At 41.0% G+C, this 22442-nt stretch overlaps 1 protein-coding gene across 1 annotated transcript in view; it reads right to left on the reverse strand.

The window, feature by feature from the left end:
- Positions 1-22442, reverse strand: part of ANOS1 (anosmin 1) — a 144352-nt gene that overhangs the window by 102383 nt on the left and 19527 nt on the right. The window contains exon 2 of the mRNA XM_065655572.1: positions 10706-10753. Coding sequence (XP_065511644.1) covers positions 10706-10753 — 48 coding nt within the window. The remainder of the gene's footprint in view (positions 1-10705; positions 10754-22442) is intronic.

Below are 22442 nucleotides of genomic sequence, written 5' to 3' on the forward strand. Positions count from 1 at the left end.
AGACATGAGGAAGAAATTATTTACAATGAGGGTGGTGAAACACTCGCCCAGGTTGCCCAGAGAGGTGGTAGATGCCTCATCCCTGGAGACATTCCAGGCCAGGCTGGACGGGGCTCTGAGCAACCTGATCTAGTTGAACATGTCCCTGCTCATTGCAGGAGGTTGGACTAGATGACCTTTAAGGGTCCCTTCCAACCCAAACTTCCATGATTCTATGAGTAAAAATGAAAATAACTTGTTTCTAACCATTTGTCCTAAAGACAGAAAGTTATCAGCAGGACTATTTAGAGCAAAGGCCAAGCGAAACAACTTCCATCAAGCCCCAAGGGCTTTCCTTCAGGACAAAAGTTGAACAAACCAATAAACAGTAAAAGAGAAGAAACGAGAACCTGTGTCTGGGAAAGGACATACCCTTTATGTTTCACAATACCACCCAAAAGTAAGTAATAGGGCTTAAGTAAGTTTTTTTCCAGGAGCAGGTTATTGCACATCTGCGGGTTTACTTATCTATGGAGAATCTACCTGGTAACAGAGAGACTGGAAGGATGACTGATGTGATCCAACACAGGAACTGTGAAGAACAGTAACTTTTTTCATCTCCACTTATTTCAGTGTCCCGTGTTGTAAGACAACTGAGTTTTTTATACCCAAAAAATAAAACTTGATATTTACAAATATAGAGCAATACATCAGAGGATTACAAAGCACTGCAAACATTGTTTAGATTTTAACTGTTTATTTGTCAGTTCTCAAGGCCCTTAGAGAACACAGGGAATCCTGTCATCACAGCACATTTATACACTAATGCTTTTGTATAAACATGAAACACTGAATCACAAAGCTCTTTCTTTTATTTCCCAAAACACAAATATCCAGAAACTTCAGTCAACCTATTTATTAGCTGGTTGAGCTTTAATCATCTAACCACTATGGTTCTTTCAGCCCCCTCTACTTTTTTAAGGAGGACTATAATAAAAAAAAAAATCAAATAATCCATAAGAATGCAAGCAATCAGTATTACATCTGCCTTCTTATTTCTTATATGATCGGGATTATTTTATCTATTTAGCACATCAATAATCTGACTGACTCTTATGAACTCCATTCTATTAAAGGGTTTTACCTTATCTTTTACTAGATGAAAGAAAGACACTCCATCTAGCAGATCAAGAAGGAAATTTTTATTCATTCTTTCTTTTCAGCCAAGAATCAAAACATCCATTAACTCATCCTCTCATGGGTAGTACTTAAATCATGATAGATTGACAATACCAAGAACCACTATTTCTCTTAAATTTTACAAAGCTATCCCTATCCTGATCTAGCTTTCTTGTGTAAATAACAGTGGCTCAAAATACTTTCCAGCAGAGATGTGTGTTTCCAGGCTAAGAAACCTGGAATGTTCCAGCTACTCCAGGCTAATGATCTCTCAAATGCACACTAATATGTTTGATAAAAGTCTCCCAGCATGTGTGCACAGAATGCTTACCATAAGAATGACAGCACTGTGGGCAGGGCAAATCGCTGACACCATTTCAGACTGAGTTAGATGCTGGAGGCACAAATTAAAACTGTGAGCTTTCATTTCAGTGGGCTTTGACAGATGGAAGAGTGCATCAAATCTCTAATTGTTTAAACCATTAGCTCATCTTTCCACCTGTATTATCTTTGGAAAGAGCTCAGCTGGAAGCCTGGAACAATTGCTCACAGACTGCATTCAGGAGTGTGTATTATTCTAAAAAGAAATCAGAGTTGTCTTTTGAAACAGTATATTTATTTGGCTGCAGCATTTGTAAACTTATTTATCTTTATTTTCACATATTCCTCTCAGTTCTGAAAACTCAAAAAATAGCCTTTCAGCCTTTCTGTAGAATCAATCAATCAGGGACCACTGCCTTGGCTGCTGGGAACACGAAAGTTGTATTGCAATTCACAGTGCATTATGATGATCCCCATTTATCTCCAGTCCTTGTAAATGCCACTGCACATGCAGCACTAAATTATGCCTGCTGGTCCTTTGACTTTCAGTTGCTTACAAAAAAAAAAAACCAAAACCACCACACTTGTGTAAGGAGCTGTAAAAAAAAAAAAAATAGCTCTACTTCACAAAGTCTCTTGAAATGCCTTTCCCACTCATTTTGCCCCCCTTAGGGCTAAAATACATTTTTCACTAAGCCAGCATCAATGTAGGGCACTTTGTCATTTCATGTTACTCTCACTAGCATTTGACTCTTACTGTTGTTTTATAGGGAAGCACCTGTTATGTGCTCAGCACTTCCAAGTACTTGAGAAGAACAGCCTCGCACTATAGAGCTCATACTGTAAAAGCAAACTGGCAAAATGGAGCAGGAACAGCAAATGCTGCACATTTACCTACAGTTTAGCAAGACTCACTGTTAATAAGATGACAGAAGGCAGTGGGATTTTAAGGACAGAACAGCAGCTTTGTGAATGACAGTAGGCAGGAGTAATTTTGGGCTTAGAAAGCCTAAATAGAAAAGAAGAAAACATAGGGCCACTAATATGATGAAGGGACTGGAGCATCTGCCATATACAGAGAACCTCAGCAAGCAGGGACTGTTCATCCCTGAGAGAAAAAGGTTCAGGGGGCTCTCCCCCTTGTTTATAAACACCTGATGGGAAGCAATGAAGAAAAGGGAGCCAGGCTCTCCTCAGTCAGGTCCATGGACCAGAAAAGAGGCAATGGGCACAAACTAAAAAACCAAGAAATACAAACCCTCTTTTACTGCATGGGTGTTCAAACACTGTAACAGGTTGCCCAGAGAGTTTGTGTGCTTCACCTGAGGAGATACTCAAAACCCAATTGGACGTGGTTCTGGACAACCTGCTGTAGTAGCTGACCCTGCATGAGTAGGGGGGTTGCACTAGAAAATACCAAGAAATTCCTTCCAGCCTAAACAATTCACTGATTCTTTGGTAGATTTTTAGAAACAGGTAGATGGGCATAGAGTAGTGACACTATTGACACCATTTTATTAGGCCAGACTTTGATAGTGTTTCACACATCAAGTAGTACCTTAATACACATGTAGCTGTTTGTGGGAGGTTGATCAACGAACTTAACTATCACTGTAATGCTTTGGTTCAAGTGGATTACCTTAAGGGGAAGTTACTAGTCAAAGTAAACAAGAGGAGTGAAACAGACCCTCCACCTGTGTGCAGTTATTATATGTATATAGTCAGTGGGTTAACATGCATAAGAAAAAAAATACAGTTGTGAAAATGGGTGGATGTTTTCTGCTTTTCTCCTGAACCCACTAAGTAAACTCATTTCAAGAAGCAATATAATGAAATCACCAGATGACAACATCTGTACACAGGATAAAAACAAGAACACTATTTTCCACCCTTATGAACATTGGGAATTGCAAGTAAAGATGTATAAGATCAACTCCGGAAAACATAAATCTAATAACAACCGTATCTGGGCAAAATTCATCTCTCAACACTGAACACATCTCTCCACTCAGAATTTCTCATTAGTGTCAATGAGAATTAGGCTTGCAGAAAGACCTAGAATCTATACAGATTTCATTATGTGACTTTCATTTATCAAATCTATCTTAGAGAAGATAAAGGAAAAAATGTTCTGAGACCTATCACTTCAACAAATGATAAACAAGTCTTTAACAAAAAGTGTCACAAAAGTTTCTCAACAGCAAAACTAGACATTCTGGTTTAGATATTCCGTATAGTCAGTCAATGGGATTTTAAACACTGACCTTTTCTCCCTAGCAGCTGCCATTACACACAGAAATAAAAAAGCTGACTTTTTTTTCTACATGTTGCTATTTAGAGGGAACTTTTCCAGTATTAATGAGGGATACAAATATGTACCAAAGCCAATTGCCTACCTGTGTTAAAACAACTTGAATTCTTTTAACTGAAGTAACACATTAGATTATTATATGTTAGATAAGATCAATACGTTACAGACATTACTTCTTTATGTATATAACCCGTACCTCATAATGCTTTAAAATAATTACTTAGGTAACCCAGAGCACGAGATATAGAAAATGTGACTAATCAGAGGAGAAATAAGCCCAAAGTAGATTTTATTTGCATACCTACACATGTAGTATCAATTCTAATTAGAGTGGCAATGATAGTGGCAACATTTACGTTGCTCTGGGAGCATATCTGAAGTGCTTGTACACCAACACATGCAGCGTGAGAAACAAACAGGATTAACTGGAAGTGGTGATTGGTTGCCCAAACGATGATATAATCGGTATTAGTGAGACTTGGTGGAATGAGACCCATGATTGGAGTGCTGGAGTGGAGGGCTACAGGCTGTTTGGAGGGGATAGATAGGGCAGGTGAGGTTGATGTGTCGTACTATGTGTAAGGGAGTGGTTGGATTGTACAGCCCATGTAGTTAGCGATGACATGTTTGAGAGCCTCTGGGTGAGGATGAGAGGGATCAAAAACAAAGCAGATGATGTAGTGGGTGTCTCCTACTGATCGCCCAGCCAGGACGTAAGGACTGATGCATTATTCTATAGGCAATTAGGAGAAACCTCTGGATCAATAGCCCTTTCCTTTATGGGAGATTTCAACTTCCCAGGCATCAGCTGGGAATATCATACTGCTGTGATGAGCAGGTCATGGAAATTCTTTAACTTTATGGGAGATAACTTTTGCCACAAGTACTCAGTAAGCCAACTAGGAAAGATACCCTCCTAGACTTGCTCTTTCTGAATAGAGAAGGACTCATGGGGGATGTGATGTCAGGTGGCTGTCTTGGCCACGGTGATCAAGAAATAGTTAAGTTTAAAATTTTCAGTGTAATGAACAAGAAGGACAACAGAGTTGCTACCCTGGACTTCAGGAGACAAAACCTAAAGCTATTCAGGGAGTGATTTAGCAGAGTAATCTGGGAATCTGCTTTTTAGGGCTTAGGAGTCCACAAGTACTTGTCAGTTTTTAAGAACTGCCTTTTAGAAGCACAGAAGCAGGCAATTCCACTGTGTCATAAGTCAAGAGAGCAGAGCAGAAGCTTGGCTGAACAGGCAATTCCTCGTGGATCTCAAGAAGAAAAATAAATTGTATGATCTCTGGAAGTGAGGTCAGGCTTCACAGGAACATTGCAGAGCTGTGGTTCACATATGCAGGGAGAAGACAAGAAAGCCCAAAGCTCAATTAGAATTGAAACTGGCCATGTTGTGTCAGACAACAAGAAAGGAATTTTTTTAATACATTAATAGCAAGAGAAGGTCTAAAGAAAAGATGGGACCAATACTTGTTGAAGACGGTCACCTGACAAATAGGGATGAAGAAAAAGCAGAGGCATTAAATGCGTTTTTGGCCTCAGTCTTTAATATTTATAGACCTTCGGCTGCTGGGTGCCCTGAGTTGGAGGACCAGGAGGGTGGGAACACTGACTTTCCACTTTTGGACACTGAAACTGTAACAGACCTGCTGTATCAGCTGAATAGTCACAAATCCACAGCACCTGAGTACTGCAGAGTACATCCCAGAGTACTGCAGGAATTAGCAGATACTACAGCAGGACCCCTCCCCAACCATCTACCAAAGATCTGAGGTTCCTGCTGACTGGAAGCTAGCCAGCATTACTCCAATTTACAAGGAAGGCACGAGGAAAGACCCAGAAAATTACAGACATGTCACTCTAATCTCAGTTCCTGGAAAAAATTATGGAGAAGATTATACTGGGCAGTATTGAAAGGCATTTAAAGAACAGTGCAATCATCAGACACAGTCAAAATGGACTCACAAAGGGAAAATCCTTTTAAACTAATTTGATATCCACCATGATAAGGTCGCACGCCTAGCAGATGAAGGGAAGGTGGTGGGTATAGTTGTTCTGGACTTCAGTGATGCTTTTGATACTGTCCCTGACAGCACCCTTCTGGACAACTTGTCCAACTGTGGGATGAATGGGTTCACGTTGCACTGGATGAAGAACTGGCTGATGGGCAGGGCTCAAAGGGCTGTAGTGAAAGGGGCTACATCTGGCTGGTGACCAGTCACCAGTGCTGTTCCTCAGGGTTCAATTCCAGGGCCAGTTCTGTTCAATACATTTGTCAATAATCTGGAGGCAGGAGTTGAATGCACCATTAGCGAGTCTGCTGATGATACCAAACTGGGAGGTACTGTTGACTCTCTCAAGGGACAAGATGCCTCGCAGAGGGTCTAGATAGGTTGGAGGATTGGGCTATGATTAATGGGGTGAAATTTAACAAGTCAAAATGCTGGATTCTGTACCGGAGATGGAGTAATGCCGGGCACAAGTATAAACTGGGAGAGAAGTGGCTGGAGATCAGCCCTGCAGAAAGGGATCTGGGGGTGCTGGTCAACAGCAGCTCAATGGGAGTCAACGGTGTGCCCTGGCAGCCAAGAGAGCAAACTGCATCCTGGGGTGCATCAAACACAGCATAACCAGTCAGTCAAAAAAGCGGATTGTCCCACTGTAGTGAACGTAGGTGCGGCCTCACCTTGAGCACTGTGTGCAGTTCTGGGCCCCACTATTTCAGAAGGATCTGAATGCCCTTGAATGCATCCAGAGGAGGGCAACAAACCTGGTGAAAGGGCTGTCAGGAATGTCCTGTGAGGAGCAGCCGAGGACTCTGGGTTTGTCTAGTTTGGAGAAAAGGAGGCTGAGGGGTGACCTCATGGCTCTGCAGCTTCCTGAGGAGGGGAAGTGGAGAGGGAGGTGCTGAGCTCTGCTCCCTGAGATCCAGTGGTAGGACGTGTGGGAATGGCTTAAAGCTGCACAGGGGAGGTTTAGGTTGGACATGGGGAAGCATCTCTTGACCCAGAGGTTGGTCAAACACTGGAAGAGGCTTCCAAGAGAGGGGGTCAATGCCCCAAGCCTGTCAGGGCTTAAGAGGCATTTGGACAATGCCCTCAGTAACATGCTTCAGCCGTTGGTCAGCCCTGAATTGGTGAGGCAGTTGGGCTAGATGGTGGTTATGGGTCCCTTCCAACTGAAATAGTCTATTGCTCTGATTTCCAAAGAAAAACACAGCAAGTTTTCACAACTCATCTTCATGCTTAATACATTCAATATTAAAAGATTAAAAGAACCAATTTCAGGACCAAATAGTTACTGGATTAATAGTCACTGTTTTTATTAATATATAAACAACATATGGACGTTGTCACACAAAATACATTAGTTTGCATGTACAATAATACTCAAGCATTATTTTAATTCTAACCAACAGTACCAAACACTTCTCCTGGATAAAGTGTAGAAAAATGTCTAAACCTTAAAATAAACTTCAATGTCAACATATATTTTTAAGGGACTATAAGAAATTGAAGCACATAAGACATCTGCTATAACTAGAGGGGAAAATTTAAAAAAAGATAATTTTATCCTTCAATTTCTAACAAAAAGGGCATAAGCTCAAAGAAAACAACATAACTATGGACAAAGTTAGACAAAAGAATTTTGGTTTCAAGTCTATTTCCAAAGAAGTTCACAGCAAATTTAATTGACACCAGTGCCAATTTTACCTCAATATTCGCAGTGGAATCCAAGAGGGCAATTGACAAGATCCCAGTAAAGTCCTCAGTCTGCTTCAAATCTGTACAAGCTGACAAGTAGGAATGTATGACAGCAGTGAATAAATCACTACTGCAACCAATAAATGGCAGTTTATTTATTGATCCTATAGTTGTCTCAACTATAATAGAGTATTTTTAACATATTGTAATTATCCACCTCTTGAGAAAACAAAGCAAACATTCAAGAGCTCTCTTGTGTTCTTCTCTTGTAAAATAGACCTCTGGAGAGATCTTATTAAATTAAATTACATATAAAATCATTGGTGCATATTTTGCTGCTCGCAGTCATGCTTTTGTGACTTGCTCCATTAAAATAACAAAAACAAATAGCCGTTTGGGATGTAGGTAGCAATCTACAGCTGTTCCTGTAAGAGCTAAAACCATATTGGTTCATTGGATTTGTACTTCTTTGAAAAATTAATATTTCTCAAAGGTATTAATCTTCAAACTAACAGTTGTGGTCTACACTTGTATTAGAAGGCAATGGTATAATAGCTTAAATTAACTTTAGCGGTACTTCACTGACCAAAAGAACTTGCACAGTATCTTACCAACAGCTATTTTCAGCTACAGAAGTATCCCCAAATCTAAAGGCCACAGACTTCCATGAGGAAAAAAAAAAATCATTTTCATTGTATGCTAGTATTATGATATTTTTGCCAGTTATGTCATGTACAAAATTGTGTCTACAAAATTACCACAAAATTTCATGCCAGACTAATCTTACTCTCGGAGAATAATGGACAGAGACTTCAGAACAGCTTTTTGCTAATTCAGGTCTAGGCAAACATAAGCCGAAACAGACATCAAAGGTATTTGCAGTAAGGAAAAACTACATGCAAAAGCCCTGTATTGGATGCTTTATGATGATATTTTCCTCTCCAGAGCTTCACCTCCCATCCAGGACTTCTGCTTTTACAGGCTAATGTCTGTCCTTGGAATGAAAAAAAAAAACACTTCTAAGATGAAATTTGGAATGGTTACGTTACAAGTAAAAAGATGGACTGTGTTGTACCTTTTCCATATTATAAATTCTTTGATGAAAGGGTAAAATTATAGAAAAATTGCTAAATTAACTACATCACCTTTTATTGCTGTATCACCTACTGCCTGATACATTGATGCAACTTCCAAATAAAATTTCTCCACTGTGTGTCAGATGCAAATACTTGTCCAAACAAAAAGTGCTTCTGTATTTCAAAGTCCTCCTGCTAACAAAGTAGCAGGATGTTTGCTGTTACTTGCACTTTACCACAAATCACTTCACTGTGTCACTAAACATCATAACCACAAAATAATGGCAGACACTGGGAGAATCCTTTAGAAAAAATGTCATCTGAGATATCCGGCAGAATTACACTCATTAAACCTCCTCCACTGAGGTGCGGAGAAGCAGTGAAAGGAATTTATGTTTTTAAAGGCTTAACTCGATCCTCTGCATTGCTTTGAAAGTTTCGGGTAATGGGATTGTTTGACTTTGCATTGCAAAACACAGAAAACCAAAGCTTGCCTGAAACAAGAGGACATTCTACTAATGTTCGGTTCTGTTAACAATTTTACCAAGTTAACATGTATTTCTTTTTCTAAATATGGCAAAGCTGCTTTCTTAAGGAAAAATGTATTACCTTCCTAAGAAAAAAATGAAAATTAAGGTAACATTACTGTAAAGTATATGTTAAGTAATTTAAAACTTAACCTGTTGTTGCACGTTTTATTATAAAGTAATATTAATTTGTAGCATTCTTACATTGATTTCAAGAAACTAATACAATCTTAAGGTAAACCTTAAATTCATAATACCTTATATCCATCTTAGGTAGATTCTAGGAACTTGGGAGTGACTCAGAGAGAAGTTCCTATAACCTTTGCCTTGCTTTAAAAGTTGGACAATTTTTATTGCGTGATTCCTCCTTTGTAGGGCAGATACAAACCACTGGAAAAACACAGCAGCCTTCATAAATGAATGAAAAGAAAATTACATCAGGATCACTATGGTACTGGGAAAGACCTACTCACTTTCCCTAAAAGGCATTTCAGTTACAATAAGCCACATTCTCTGCACCTTTGTTAGTTTGGGTTTCTTTAAGAATGATGAGATTTCTCTGCAGAAGTGCAACCCCTAACAGCATGGCACAGCTGATAGAAATTGTCCCACTCTCTTTTTATACTGATCTTGCTATAGCCTGGTTTTAATACTGACTAAAGCAATCAACTTCGTTTATTTTCCTGCGATGGAACAGTCAATAACAAACCAGTCCATTTCAAATCCCATTCATTCCAACAGAAGGTAAATCACTGAACCAGTAATTTCGTTATTCAAATATGAAGAAGTTGTCACGTGTTAAGGGTTAGCACCAGCAGTTATATAGATTACATTACTAAAACAATACAGAGCGATGCTACTTGGATTTAATCCCATTTGCAGTACAACCTTCACAGAATAAAAATACTGAAGTTAAAAAGCCTAATTTATTCTAGAAATACATTTTTTGGAAGATTAAGACAAAAATACTGCTTTCATGATTTTCAGGTAAATTTCCAACGGATGCATCTTCCGTGATTTTTGCAAAGTCAGCACTAGAATGTGCAATCCCACTTTGACCCAACAAAGCTCCCAAATCATTGCTGCTTCTATCCAGACACCACAGAAAGACTCTTGCACAGGAGAATCACTTGACAATTAGCTCACCTACCCTCGAGGCTTTCAGGGTTAAAGTGCTAGGAGAGGACAGGGCATCAGTAGAGCCACTGGGATTTGTATCAAGATTTTTTTCAGAGATTCAGTGTCAGGCTAAAAATTAAGTACTCAAACTAAATGAAATTTTGAATGTTGGCACGTCTTGGTGCTGTTGAAGAAAGATTTTAAATGATACACCAGATTTTAGCCAGTAAAAAGTTTGTTGATAGCCACAGAATTATATTAGTTTAACTAAGCTTGATACTTATCCTCAAACATTATTCCTTTGTCCTGAAAGAGCAAATCATTTGGTTTTATTTTTTTATATTTTATTATAGATTGAGGTTTCCATATAAAATACAAACAGATGCTTCTGAAAACAGGCTAAGATGAAGAGCACTTAATCTACAGACAAGAGATTGAAAGCAACTAGGTCACTGACGTGAGAGGGAAAAATAAAGGACATACCTTTGAACACTGTTTATGATTCTGGCACCAAGCAAGTGACCCATTGTTCTGAAAGACAAAGAAAAAATACATGAATATTAATATTTCTTTAAGACTAGACAGGATCACCCTAACAGGTTTAAACAGAATTCATCTTCCAGTTTTGCTTAGAGAATGATGTTGTGTCAACATTAGTACCAATCCTGACTCCAGCTCCTTTATGTCAAGTAAAAGGCTCAGGCAAGTGAAGAGTGACCCAAGAAAAGTTAGGAAAGCATTTCAAGCAAGGTTGGTGGAAAACTGACTGAAGTCACCTTTTAGTCCACCTTTGTAAACACTTACTGTCTAGACTTGCTAGGAAGCAAACAAAGGTAAGATTTGTATTTAAGAAATTGATATGGATTGGTAGTGATTCATGAACAGAAATCCCATTAGTCAATATTACAATATTGCACAATACTTAAATTACCAAGGAAAGATAATGAACGGCCTTGAAGTAAACAGAAAATTCAATTAAATGTGACATGAGTTTACCAGAAGTCACTCTTACCAGTTTTATTTTACATTTTGGATAATAAAGTGCACTTCCCAGATGAGGAAACACCGTAACTCTTATTTGTCTTGACTGCAGTACAACAACCAATACAGTATCACATGTAAAATAATAATTTAAGCTAAAGGAAAAGAGAACATGATGAGAACAAAAAGATAAATACGAAACTGGCAGAGGGACAAAAAGCAAGCGGAGAAGCTTTTGAAAGGTCAACTTTGGAAACAATATTTCCCAGTAAAAAATCACAGCCCAGGAACCAGAAGTGTGTCTTTGTTGGGTTAACAGATGAGACAAAATATTGATTCATTTTCTCTGTAGTGGAAGATCAAAACAACATCGGAAGATCTGAATCACTCTGTGGACTGAACATGAGAAATGAGGTAAAGCTGTGCAACAGAAAGTGCACATTCATGCACTTAGAAACTTATACATACATATTTCTTCCGTAATTTATAACCTTGTACTTTGGAAACAGAAAAGAATATGCTGGTAAATTCATTGTTCACAATCTGACTACAATGGTGGGTCTATGATGCAGTAACAGGACATCCTCTCAAAGGAATTAGGCAAGGTATTTCTGCAGGAATGAATTAATGTGACTGTATTTTGCCTTCACCTTTGGCACTGACTATAGAACTGGAAAACGGTCTCCATGGAAGAGGAATTCAGGTGGGCCAGAATGCAAAGGACTAATACAACTACACTTTCTTCTTTGCTGTTGTTTTGTTGGGGTTTTTTGTTTGTTTGTTTTAATAAGGAGAGATGCAAAAAATAGAATAATATATATGCACAACATTTTATGTATAAAATCACACAGATAAAGCAAAAAATTATTCTCTGGATATACAACAACTACCATTCAGAAGCAGAAATAGACACATTAGCATGCGTTGGAAGCCAGCCAACTAGACCAGTTTCAAACCAGCAGTACTCTGTTCTGATCTAAACAAAGCTTATAAGCTCAAATACAGTGGCTTGCCACCACAGCTATGAAGGCTATGCTTTGAAGCTGGATCCCTCTCAGTGAATGTTCCACGAGATCGTGCTTGTGCATGTCTTCATACAGGTATGTGGTCACATCTTCACACAAGCTCCCAAGACATAGTCAGTAGGTCAAGGGAAGGGATCATCCCCCTCTATTCTATTCTTGTGAGAATTCACCTGGAATACTGCATCCAGCTCTGGAGTTCCCAAAACAAGACAGACATGGACCTGTTGGAGCGGGTCAAGAGGAGGACCATGAAAATGGTCGGAGAGCTGGAACACCTCTCCTATGAAGACAAGCTGAGTCACTTGGGTTGTTCAGCTTGGATAAGACAAGGTTCTAGGAATGCCTTATTGCAGCACTTCCAGTAAATACAGGGGTCTTATAAGAAAGACTGAGAAAGACTTCTTACCAAGGCCTGTAGTGACAAGACAAGGTGTAGCGGTTTTAAACTGAAAGAGGGTAGATTTAGATTGGATAGATGGAGGAAATTGTTTACGATAACCATGGTGAGACACAGGAACAGATTGGCGAGAGAAGAAGTGGTGGATGCTCCATCACTGGAAGTGTTCAAAGTCAGGTTGAACAAGGGCTCTGAGCAACCTGATCTCATTAAAGACGTCCCTTTCCAGGGCAGGAGGTTTACACTAGATGACCTTTTAAAGGTCCCTTCCAACCCAAACTATTCTGTGATTCTATGACTATGAAGATTGTCAGAAAGTCACACACAGAATGATTGAGGTTGGAGGAGACCTCTGGAGGTCATCTGGTCCAACCCTCCTGCTCAATCAGGGACACCTACAGCCAGTTGCCCAGGACCAAGTCCGGACAACTTTTGAATATCTGCACAACCTCTCTGGGCAACCTGTGCTAGCACTCAGTCACTCTCACAGTAAAAAAGGTATTTCGTGATACTCAAGAGGAAATCTCTGAAGTGTCAGTTAGTGCCCATTGCCTCTGGTCCTGTCACTGTGGACCACTGAAAAGAGCCTGGTTCCATCCTCTTTGCACCCTCCCTTCAGGTATTTATATACATTAATGAGATCGCCCCCCTCAGCCTTTTCCCCTCCAGGCAGAGAGGTCTCAGCCTTTCTTCATAGGAGAGATGCTCCAGTTCCTTCACCATCTTCAGGGTCCTTCACTGGACTCCCTCAAGTATGTCCTTGTTTCTCTTGTACTGAGGAGCCCTATAACTGGACAGAGTACCCCAGGTGTGGCCTCACCAGTGCTGAACAGAGCAGAAGGATCATCTCCTTTGCCCTGCTGACAATACTTTGCCCAATGAAGACCAAGATACTATTAGCCTTCTTTGCTGCAAGAGCACATGGCTGAATCATGTTCAGTCTTGCCCATCAGGACACCCAGGACCTTTTCCAAAAAGCTGCTTCCCAGATGGGTAGCCCCCACCATGCATTGGTGTATGGGACTGTTCCTTTCCAGGTACGGGACTTTGCATTTCCCCTTGTCGAACTTCATAATGTTCCTGTCAGCCCACTTCTCCAGCCTCCAAGGTCCCTCTGGGTAGCAGCACGACCCTTTGACATAACAGTCACTCTTCCTAGTTTGTGTCTTCAGCAAACTTGCTGAGGGTACAGTCTGCCCCATCAACCAGGACATTAATGATGATGTAAAACAGGACTGGACCCAGTATTGACCTCTGAGGTACACCACAAGTCACTGGCCTCGAATAAGACTTTGCACTGCTGATCACCACCCTCTGGGGTTGGTCATTCAGTCAGTTTTCAACCCACCTCACTGTCTGCCCATTAAGCCCGTGCATCAGCAGCTTGTCCGTAAGGATCTTACGGGAGGCAGTGTCAGGCCCTACTGTAGTCCAGGTAGACAACATCCACTACTCTCCACTTGTCAATCAGGACATTGACTTCATCATCGAAGTTTATGAAGTTCATCAAGCAAGACTTTCCCTTGGTGATACCATACAGACTACTCCTGATCATTTGCTTGTCCTTAATGTGACTGGAAACAGTTTTCTGGAATAGCTGCTCAATCATTTTCCCAGATGCTGAGGTGAGGCTGCCTGGTCTGTAGTTCCCAGGGTCCTCCTTCTTGCCCTTCCTGAAGACAGAAGTCACATCTGCTTTCCTCCAGATTTTGGGCACTTCTACCAATGGCCGTGATCAATCAAAGTTTATTGAGAGTGGCCTTGCAACGACATCTGACAGCTCCCTTGGCACTCATGAGTGCATCTTATCAGGGCCCATTAACTTATTCACGTCCAGTTTGCTTATGATCCTCTGACCTGATCCTCTTCCAACAAGGTTACATCTTCCTTGCTCCAGCCTTTCCTCCTGGTCTCTGGGACCTGTCATTCCCAAAGGCTGATTTTGCTATTAAAGTCTGAGGCAAAGCAGCATTTGATGACTCAGCCTTTTCTGTGTTCAATGTAACCACATCCCCTATCTCTTCGAGCAATGAGTTTCCCCAGTCTTCCTTTTGTCATCTCTGTACTTATAGAAGCCCTTCCTGCTGTCCTTGATGTCCCTGGCCAGATTCAATTCCGCTTGGGCTTTAGCTTTCCTAACTTCATCCCTGGATGCCTGGACAATATTTCTGTAGTAAACATATACCAATCCTTGTTTCCACCCTCTGTATGCTTCCTTTTTGTGTTTAAATATTGCTAGGAGCTCCTTGTTCAACCACACAGGCCTCCTGACATTTTTGCCTGACTTATTATTCATCAGGATGGACTGCTCTTCAGCTTGGAGGAGGTGATCCCTGAACATTGACCAGTTTTCTTGGGCTTCCCTTCCCACCAGGGCCTTACCCACAGGACTCCTCCAAGCAGATCTTTGAAGAGGGCAGTCTGCTCTCTTGAAATTGTTCCAAAAAACTTCCTTGCTGGGACAGGAGCTTCGCCTCAACACACACGCGTTAAAAAAACATTAAAGAACCAGAATCTCTTTTTTTCCAAGATGCTATGCACCAAAAGGACCAGAAAGCACATCAAGTAAAAAGACAGAAACAGTATGGATTTTGACTCACATGATCCCATTAGGTAGTTTGTCAGAACTAAAGCTTTCATACAGTAAAAAAAAAAAACCATAAATCTGCTTTTTACCTAAACACAAGTTATTCTAAGAATATAAACAGCTAAGCACACTCTTCTATGCACTGATGGACCAGCTGAACTGAAAAAAAAAAATACAGACCTACTCCAAGATCAGTAGGAGAAACAATTTTTTGGTTAGATCAGTCACCCGAGGGCATGTCCTTTCTGTACTTAGGGGATGAGCACAGCTCACTAAGATGGTGCTTTATAAATACCAATGGCGAGTCACTTCCAAGTACAATTCAGAATCACCTTTCAAACTTTTAAGCTTCCGCTACCAGGAAAAACAAAAAGATGGAGGATAAGGTAATTAGTCTACAAACCTGGGTGTTTCAGCCATGCAAGATAAATCACCTCCTTCTTAATTTTAAGCATTAAGCATATTTTGAATCTGATACACTGCAAAGACAAATCAGTAGCATAGATTTGGATCAGACACATTGAGAAGTTCAGGAAATGAAACTAAAGCATTGGACTTGCATGTTACTTTTGTACTTCAAGAACAAAACTAACGCAAATTATGCTTTCACCTCAACTTTTAATCTGATTTTCAGAAACTTCTATATACGTCATTTTTTTTTCATATGAAATGTAATGCTAAAAATTTCTGTTCCTGTAGTACCTAAGGAGCTCTGGGGATTATAAATGTAAAGACATAACTACTCCTTTCCACTTGTAAGCTTACTTAGGAGCAATTTTAAAATGTTAGTTCATACCATTTAATTTCAATCTTTTATCAATATTTATTTTGTCTTACCTTCCCAGCAGGTCGCAATGCAATCATTATTTGATTTTACAATACCATTTTTATCTGCCATTACTGTAGAATTTAGCTAAAAATTGGATATGCTACATGAGAATAGCTAACTATGAGCAACATATCAGGTCCAACCCCTTCAAAAATAGAGACACATAAATAGAAGAAATAAAACTTTAGAGCAGCTGTAAATAACATATGCTAGTGGGAAGACTTTAGCATTACCCTCAATGCTGTATGAGGATTTATTATTTCCATTTACAGATCTAGCTAGCAGTAATGTTAAAACAATATTTCATGTGCTACTTTCAATTTATCTCCCCTTTCTTCTTCATACAAAATGTGACAGAGGTAGCTGATTGTAATAACAGATTAGTAGCAGCTCAGTGCTTTGTTTCAGTTATGCTGCTGCTCTCCACTGAACTAGAAAAAGTAGTCCCAATTTTGAATTATATCTGTTACTTGAGACAATAACACTACAAATCTCCAGATGTGTGGCTCTCCTACTTCATAATTTCAATGTCTGCAAATGTTCTCATTTTTCTACTGAAAACTATTACCATTGGAACTACAAAACAAGTTTAGCAAAACATAAAAGTATTGTTTAGCAAGTTCAACTTGATACAAACTAACATGATACAAACAATCTTTCATTGCACAAAGTGAAAGAGCAAATTCTACAGGCTTCCTTTGAACAACAGGGTATCAGACGAAGCAGGAATACTGATGAATGCTCTCCTCCACTCTGCATCTTAGTAAATGGTTAATCTAAGTTATATAGATGTTCAGCTGTGATTTTTTTTTTTTCTGCTTTTAATCTAGTGTACCTAGCTGAAACCGTAATTTCAACTATCAGGAATCTGTGTTTTATCTGTAGCATTTTACATGCTACCAGATTACCTCCTTGGTTCCCTCATGTCTGTTTTTTTCAAACCCAGTCCTGATCCGACTTATGCCAATGAGAATTTTGACTTTGTGTTTAATAGTGGCTTAACTCTGCTGTGCAGAAATGGCCTCAAGGAAGAATTAAATACTACTGTTTCTGCCCATCTATAAGCCTTCCACCAGCGTAGCTTCAAGGCAACCTTGAAGTATATTAATCTGTATATTGAAGAGAAGAAACTGTGCTCAATGAGGCAAATTCCAAATATTCTATCTTTCTGGCACTGATATATCATACGAAAGATGTCAGGCAGATGAGATCACATAGTACACAAAGACAACAGGAACTCACTGCCTGAGCCCCACTCACTTTCAGTCTGCCAGAAAGGAAGCTGTAACCAAACAGAATCAGACCTTGAAAGATTCACACCATGACTGTTTGACATGTGCAAGAGTTTACAAAAGCAAAGACAGAAGCAAAACAAAACAAAACAATCAGGTAAGTATTACAAGATTTATCATTCAAATTTTTCATGAAAATACAAGCCACAAGTATTTTCAATGAAACTAATAAACTGGCATCTCTAACCAGTGTAAGAGACAGTGGTGCTTAGCATACGGTTTGAGTGTGTGTGAGGCAGTGGTCCTTAACACATGGCATAAGTGTGGAAGGCTGAGATATTGTGAATTATTATCTCAAAACTTGCTTGCTAAAACAATATGCTTAAGGCCTGCTTGTGATAGAAAAGTGCTTGCTCACACTGCTTGCTTAATTGGGCCTGCTGTAAAGGCTTAAATACAGAGAGTTAAAGTGCAAAATGCATGATCACTGTGAATTGCTAAAACTCAAAGAATGTTTGTAGCTTATGCAAGCTCAAGTGAAGTTCCAGCGATATCAGCCACCAACATCTGCAACCAGGCCTGCAGTGTGCTCAGGCAACACTCGCCACCAACTGACATAAAATGACCAAGTTACGACTTGCGAGTGTGGCTATCCACCACCAGGACCAAAACCTGTCTCCTGGGACCAGCGGACCTGAGACCCGAGCGCTGTCAGCACCTACTGGGACCTGGACTCTGCTACTGGAACCTGGACTCTGATACAGGCATGACCTGAGACCTACAAACTGCCAACGCTACCGGGACCTGAAACCTGAAAGCTGCCCGATGGAAGATGGCATTTGGATCTCTGGTGGTGACTATCTCTTGCTTATCTTTCCACATACTTGCTTAGCTTTGCTCCTAATTTCTCCCCCCTTTTGTCTGTCACTCTAGCTTTAGGTATAAAAATCAGATTGTTTAGCGGCATCTGACCTCGTTTGTCTCTCAGTCTTACTCTTGGGATCATTTTGAGCCTTCCCAAGTCCGAAACTGGACCAGGTCCTCACAATCAGTCTTACTGGTCTTCATTTCAGCAAACATATGTGCACACTTGCTTTCCTCTGGTATATCACAAATGTCCTTGGGCCTAAACAGCTACAACGGAAACATCTGTGTTCTGTGCCCTCTCATGCCTTGAAAAAAGAAAAGTTGTGCAGCGTCTCTTGTAAGAAAAAAAAAATGCATATAGAGAGGCAATGAAGAATCAGTCTTCATCTATCTACAATGTGCCCCATGTCAGAGATCAGCTGTGAAAAATAAAGTAGCCATTTAATTTGCTATGACAATATCTGTATACCTATTATCCGTTTTGGAAGTCTTTTATCCCCTGCCCAATCTTCAATTTACTTTTAAGTGAAACTGCTGTCTCTCAGATGTGGCCTCTCCTGACGACCTCACTGATTCTTCCAAAAGGACAAAAAAAATCATAGAAATAAGTCCTTCAAACAACAGTACCCACTGATGTGAAACAACACTTGAGTAGACAAACCAATAGCTGCTGCAATGATGAATTTAAAGAGACAAGTTCTCAACATTTTCCTTAATCTTTCAAAAATCTCAACAGCATGAAATTATATGCAATGCTAAAATATAATTTATACCTTGCCTAACATATTTCCTGACTGCATGTTCACTAAGACACAAATTAATATAGGGACTTATTTATGGCAGTGCTGTCTGTCCCCAGGCCCACCTCTAAAGTGTGGGATTAAGGCGCAGAATGGAATAAAAAAATTCAAACTAGGCTTTCTAGTTCCCAAATACCAAAGAACGCATCTAGGAACTAATTTCAGAAAAGCCTGTACGCTTCGTGAGGAGAGATACCAAACCCAGCAGATAGGAAATGCCAAAGAAAAATTTATTTGTTAAAGCCTTTCTCTTGAGATTAAACACGAACTTGTAGTAGATGTATGGACAGGGGAACCACAGTCCCTCCTATCCTAGGCCCTGGTATTTAGTTATCATTTTGCATATAAATAACCAGAACACATTTTTATTTGAAAATATGGGCAGAGAAATGAAAAGAGGATACCCTCTTATACAACAGCTTGAACACTTGCCCCAGAAGTCTTTCACCAAGCTAGAGCTAATATAAGCCCTTATGTACTTTGAAATGACTCTTAGCAACAGGCTGGAGTGAAGACTGAAACCTGGCCAGCAAAACTGAACCACTCTGTAGACATGAATGGGAGATACGCGGAGTTAGAGAGAGTGAATGACCAAGGTCATAAAGCCCAATGATGAGGTCCACCTCTGGGAAACAAGACTGGTCCTTCGAGGACAATTTATGTAAATATATTTTTAACATCTTCACTTCCGTGTGCTTGTCCAACACACAGCAAGTCTGAAGACTATCCACTGAAGAAGCCATGGTTACAAGGGAATCAATATGACATGACAGCACCCATAAAACACAAGAGAATCCCAGAAATATTCTGGTTCCTTGGCTTCCATCCAGGGAAGACAGGAAGGACATATCAACAACTGCAATGTGCACATTTTGTTCCTTTTCTAAAGTTTCTTATTTCACTGTAAATTATGTCTTAAGGAAATAATTAATTCCTTAGTGAGGGATTTTGGTTGCCTTATTGTGGTTCTAAAAAGGAATGAAATTGAATAAAACAAGCATCAACAAATCATAATTTGAATGATATTGAGCAAGACAAGTTCTGATACTTAGATAAACAGGAATGGTGTTTGCATGTACAAAAGCAGTTTCCATTATAAACATTTGATGGGAATACTTCATTCTATCCTGAGAGAAAAGATCAGATCTTGGTTAGTCATGCTTTCATCAACTCTAAGCTACATTAAACCATATGACAATCCTAATTCCTAATAGGAAGTTCCAGCTAATATAAAACATTGTCATATACTGCAGAAAAAGCAAGTCTACCCAGTAGATGCCCCTGGATCCCAGTCTCCCCAGTTGCTGGCACCTGGATCCCAGCCCCCAGGAACACAGCCCCACTACAGCTGCAGGTACAGTCCACCTCACACACACTGACAGAGCAGACTGGGACTACATCAGCCAAGCCCCTGTGGTTGGAGGGGTTACTCCAGTCCTCTGTAGCCAAGCCCCTGTGGTCTTGCCCTTAGAGACACACTGTGACACATCCAGAACTGGCCAGGACTCCCCTGGTCCTGCAGTAGCCAACCTGCAGTCCTCTCACCCCTGGAGGCACACACTCATACCCAGCTCCCAAGCCACCTCATCTGTCCACAGGCTTGTCCAGCTGGCTCTTCACTGGTGCTCACACACTCACCCATAATTGGTCCAGCCACTGCACCACAGATGCACAGGCCTCTGTGACCCGTGGTCCCACACCAGGTGCTGGCGCTTGGTTTCACTCGCTCCAGTCCCTCCAGCCACCGGCTCTCAGCACACAGGCCCTCTGGCTCACGGTCCCAGACGAGCCAACAGCACACAGACCTCCACTTGCTCCAGTCGCTTGCACCACGGACACACAGTCCTGACTCTGCCTGCTGGAACTCGAGCCTACATATGCACACAAACACATGCACACAGAACAGGTGCCCTTCAGCCAGGAAAAGAGTTAGAAGTGGAATTTAATAAAATAGGACAGAGTATGCTGGTCAGGAGCGAGGCATAGCCAGATAATCTATTTACATACATCCAGCCCTTTTTCTCCCCTTACCACTTCCCCATAAATCCTGCGCAATCCCAAAATGTTCCTCCCCTGCACCCCATAATGTGTCCCATACCCTAGGCAGTGTCTCTCCTCAGTCCAAAAGGGGATCTGGTTTTCATTTACCTTGGTGGGTCCCACGGCTGGACAGGGGGGCTGGGGCTCTCCTAGGACAGGCTGTCCTTCTCTCTGAGTCCTTAATCCAGGCTCCCATCTGCCTTCAGGACTCTCTGCTCCCCTGGCCTTGTGGAGATGGGCCTCTGATGGGCTGATGGCTCCCACGGTGGGCCTGGGAGCAGCTGGGCAGGGTATGATTTGGGATCCCCCATCTGCCGTTGACCGAGTTCTTCCATGGGTCTTCAGATGAGCTTTGACCACACTACCTAATGGTTCATGCCTAAATTTTTTATAGCAGTCATGCAAATGGAACCAAATCCCAGACAGCCCAGTGCCATGTATCCAAGAATGGCAAAAAATGATTACTGAAGTAAAAGTGTAAGAACTGGTTGAGCATCTAAGGGCTTATACCATATTTTTGGTCTTTCTTGTTACTCTTTTCTGGAATTTTCCTACTTCTACTACACCTTTTTGAAATGGAAAGAGAGCAACAGCATGCAACATTCAAAATGGATCATGGCATACTTTATATAGTGTCATAATATCTTCCATTTTTTCCACTGTTGGTTTTTCAAAAATCTTTAACTTTCAGTTTATAGTTTTGATTTCTCCAGAGAGGTTGACTGATACTTTCACTTTTGTCACTTGTTTCAGTGTTCAGGGTGAAGGTGTCAGCGCCCTTAAGACAAGAGTACGCCTTAACAGCCTTGACATGCCTCATCTGGGGTCTCTACCCTCACCTCCTGCCCATCGGCCAAGAGGTTCCATTTCAGGCCAACTAAGGCCATCGGTCCTTCTGCAAGCTATGCTGTAGCTGTGCCCATCTCTGGCCCTTCCTCCTGGATGGACATCTCACCTATGCTGGAGGCAGTTCATCTCCTGGTTGGACTCTTGTAACTTGTCTCTGGCCTTGTCTTGTAGCTGGACCTGGGACCCCTTGCTGAGGCCTCATCTCCAGCCCTGTCTCTGGCCCTGCCTCCTTTTGGATAAAATAGAACAGAATAGAATAGACTATTTCAGATGGAAGGGACCTAGAACCACCATCTAGCCCAACTGCCTCACCAATTCAGGGCTGACCAACAGCTGAAGCATGTTACTGAGGGCATTGTCCAAATGCCTCTTAAGCCCTGACAGGCTTGGGGCATTGACCCCCTCTCTTGGAAGCCTCTTCCAGTGTTTGACCAACCTCTGGGTCAAGAGATGCTTCCCCATGTCCAACCTAAACCTCCCCTGGTGCAGCTTTAAGCCATTCCCACACGTCCTACCACTGGATCTCAGGGAGCAGAGCTCAGCACCTCCCTCTCCACTTCCCCTCCTCAGGAAGCTGCAGAGCCATGAGGTCACCCCTCAGCCTCATTTTCTC

Source organism: Caloenas nicobarica, chromosome 1, assembly GCF_036013445.1.
Source record: "Caloenas nicobarica isolate bCalNic1 chromosome 1, bCalNic1.hap1, whole genome shotgun sequence".
NCBI lineage: Eukaryota > Metazoa > Chordata > Aves > Columbiformes > Columbidae > Caloenas > Caloenas nicobarica.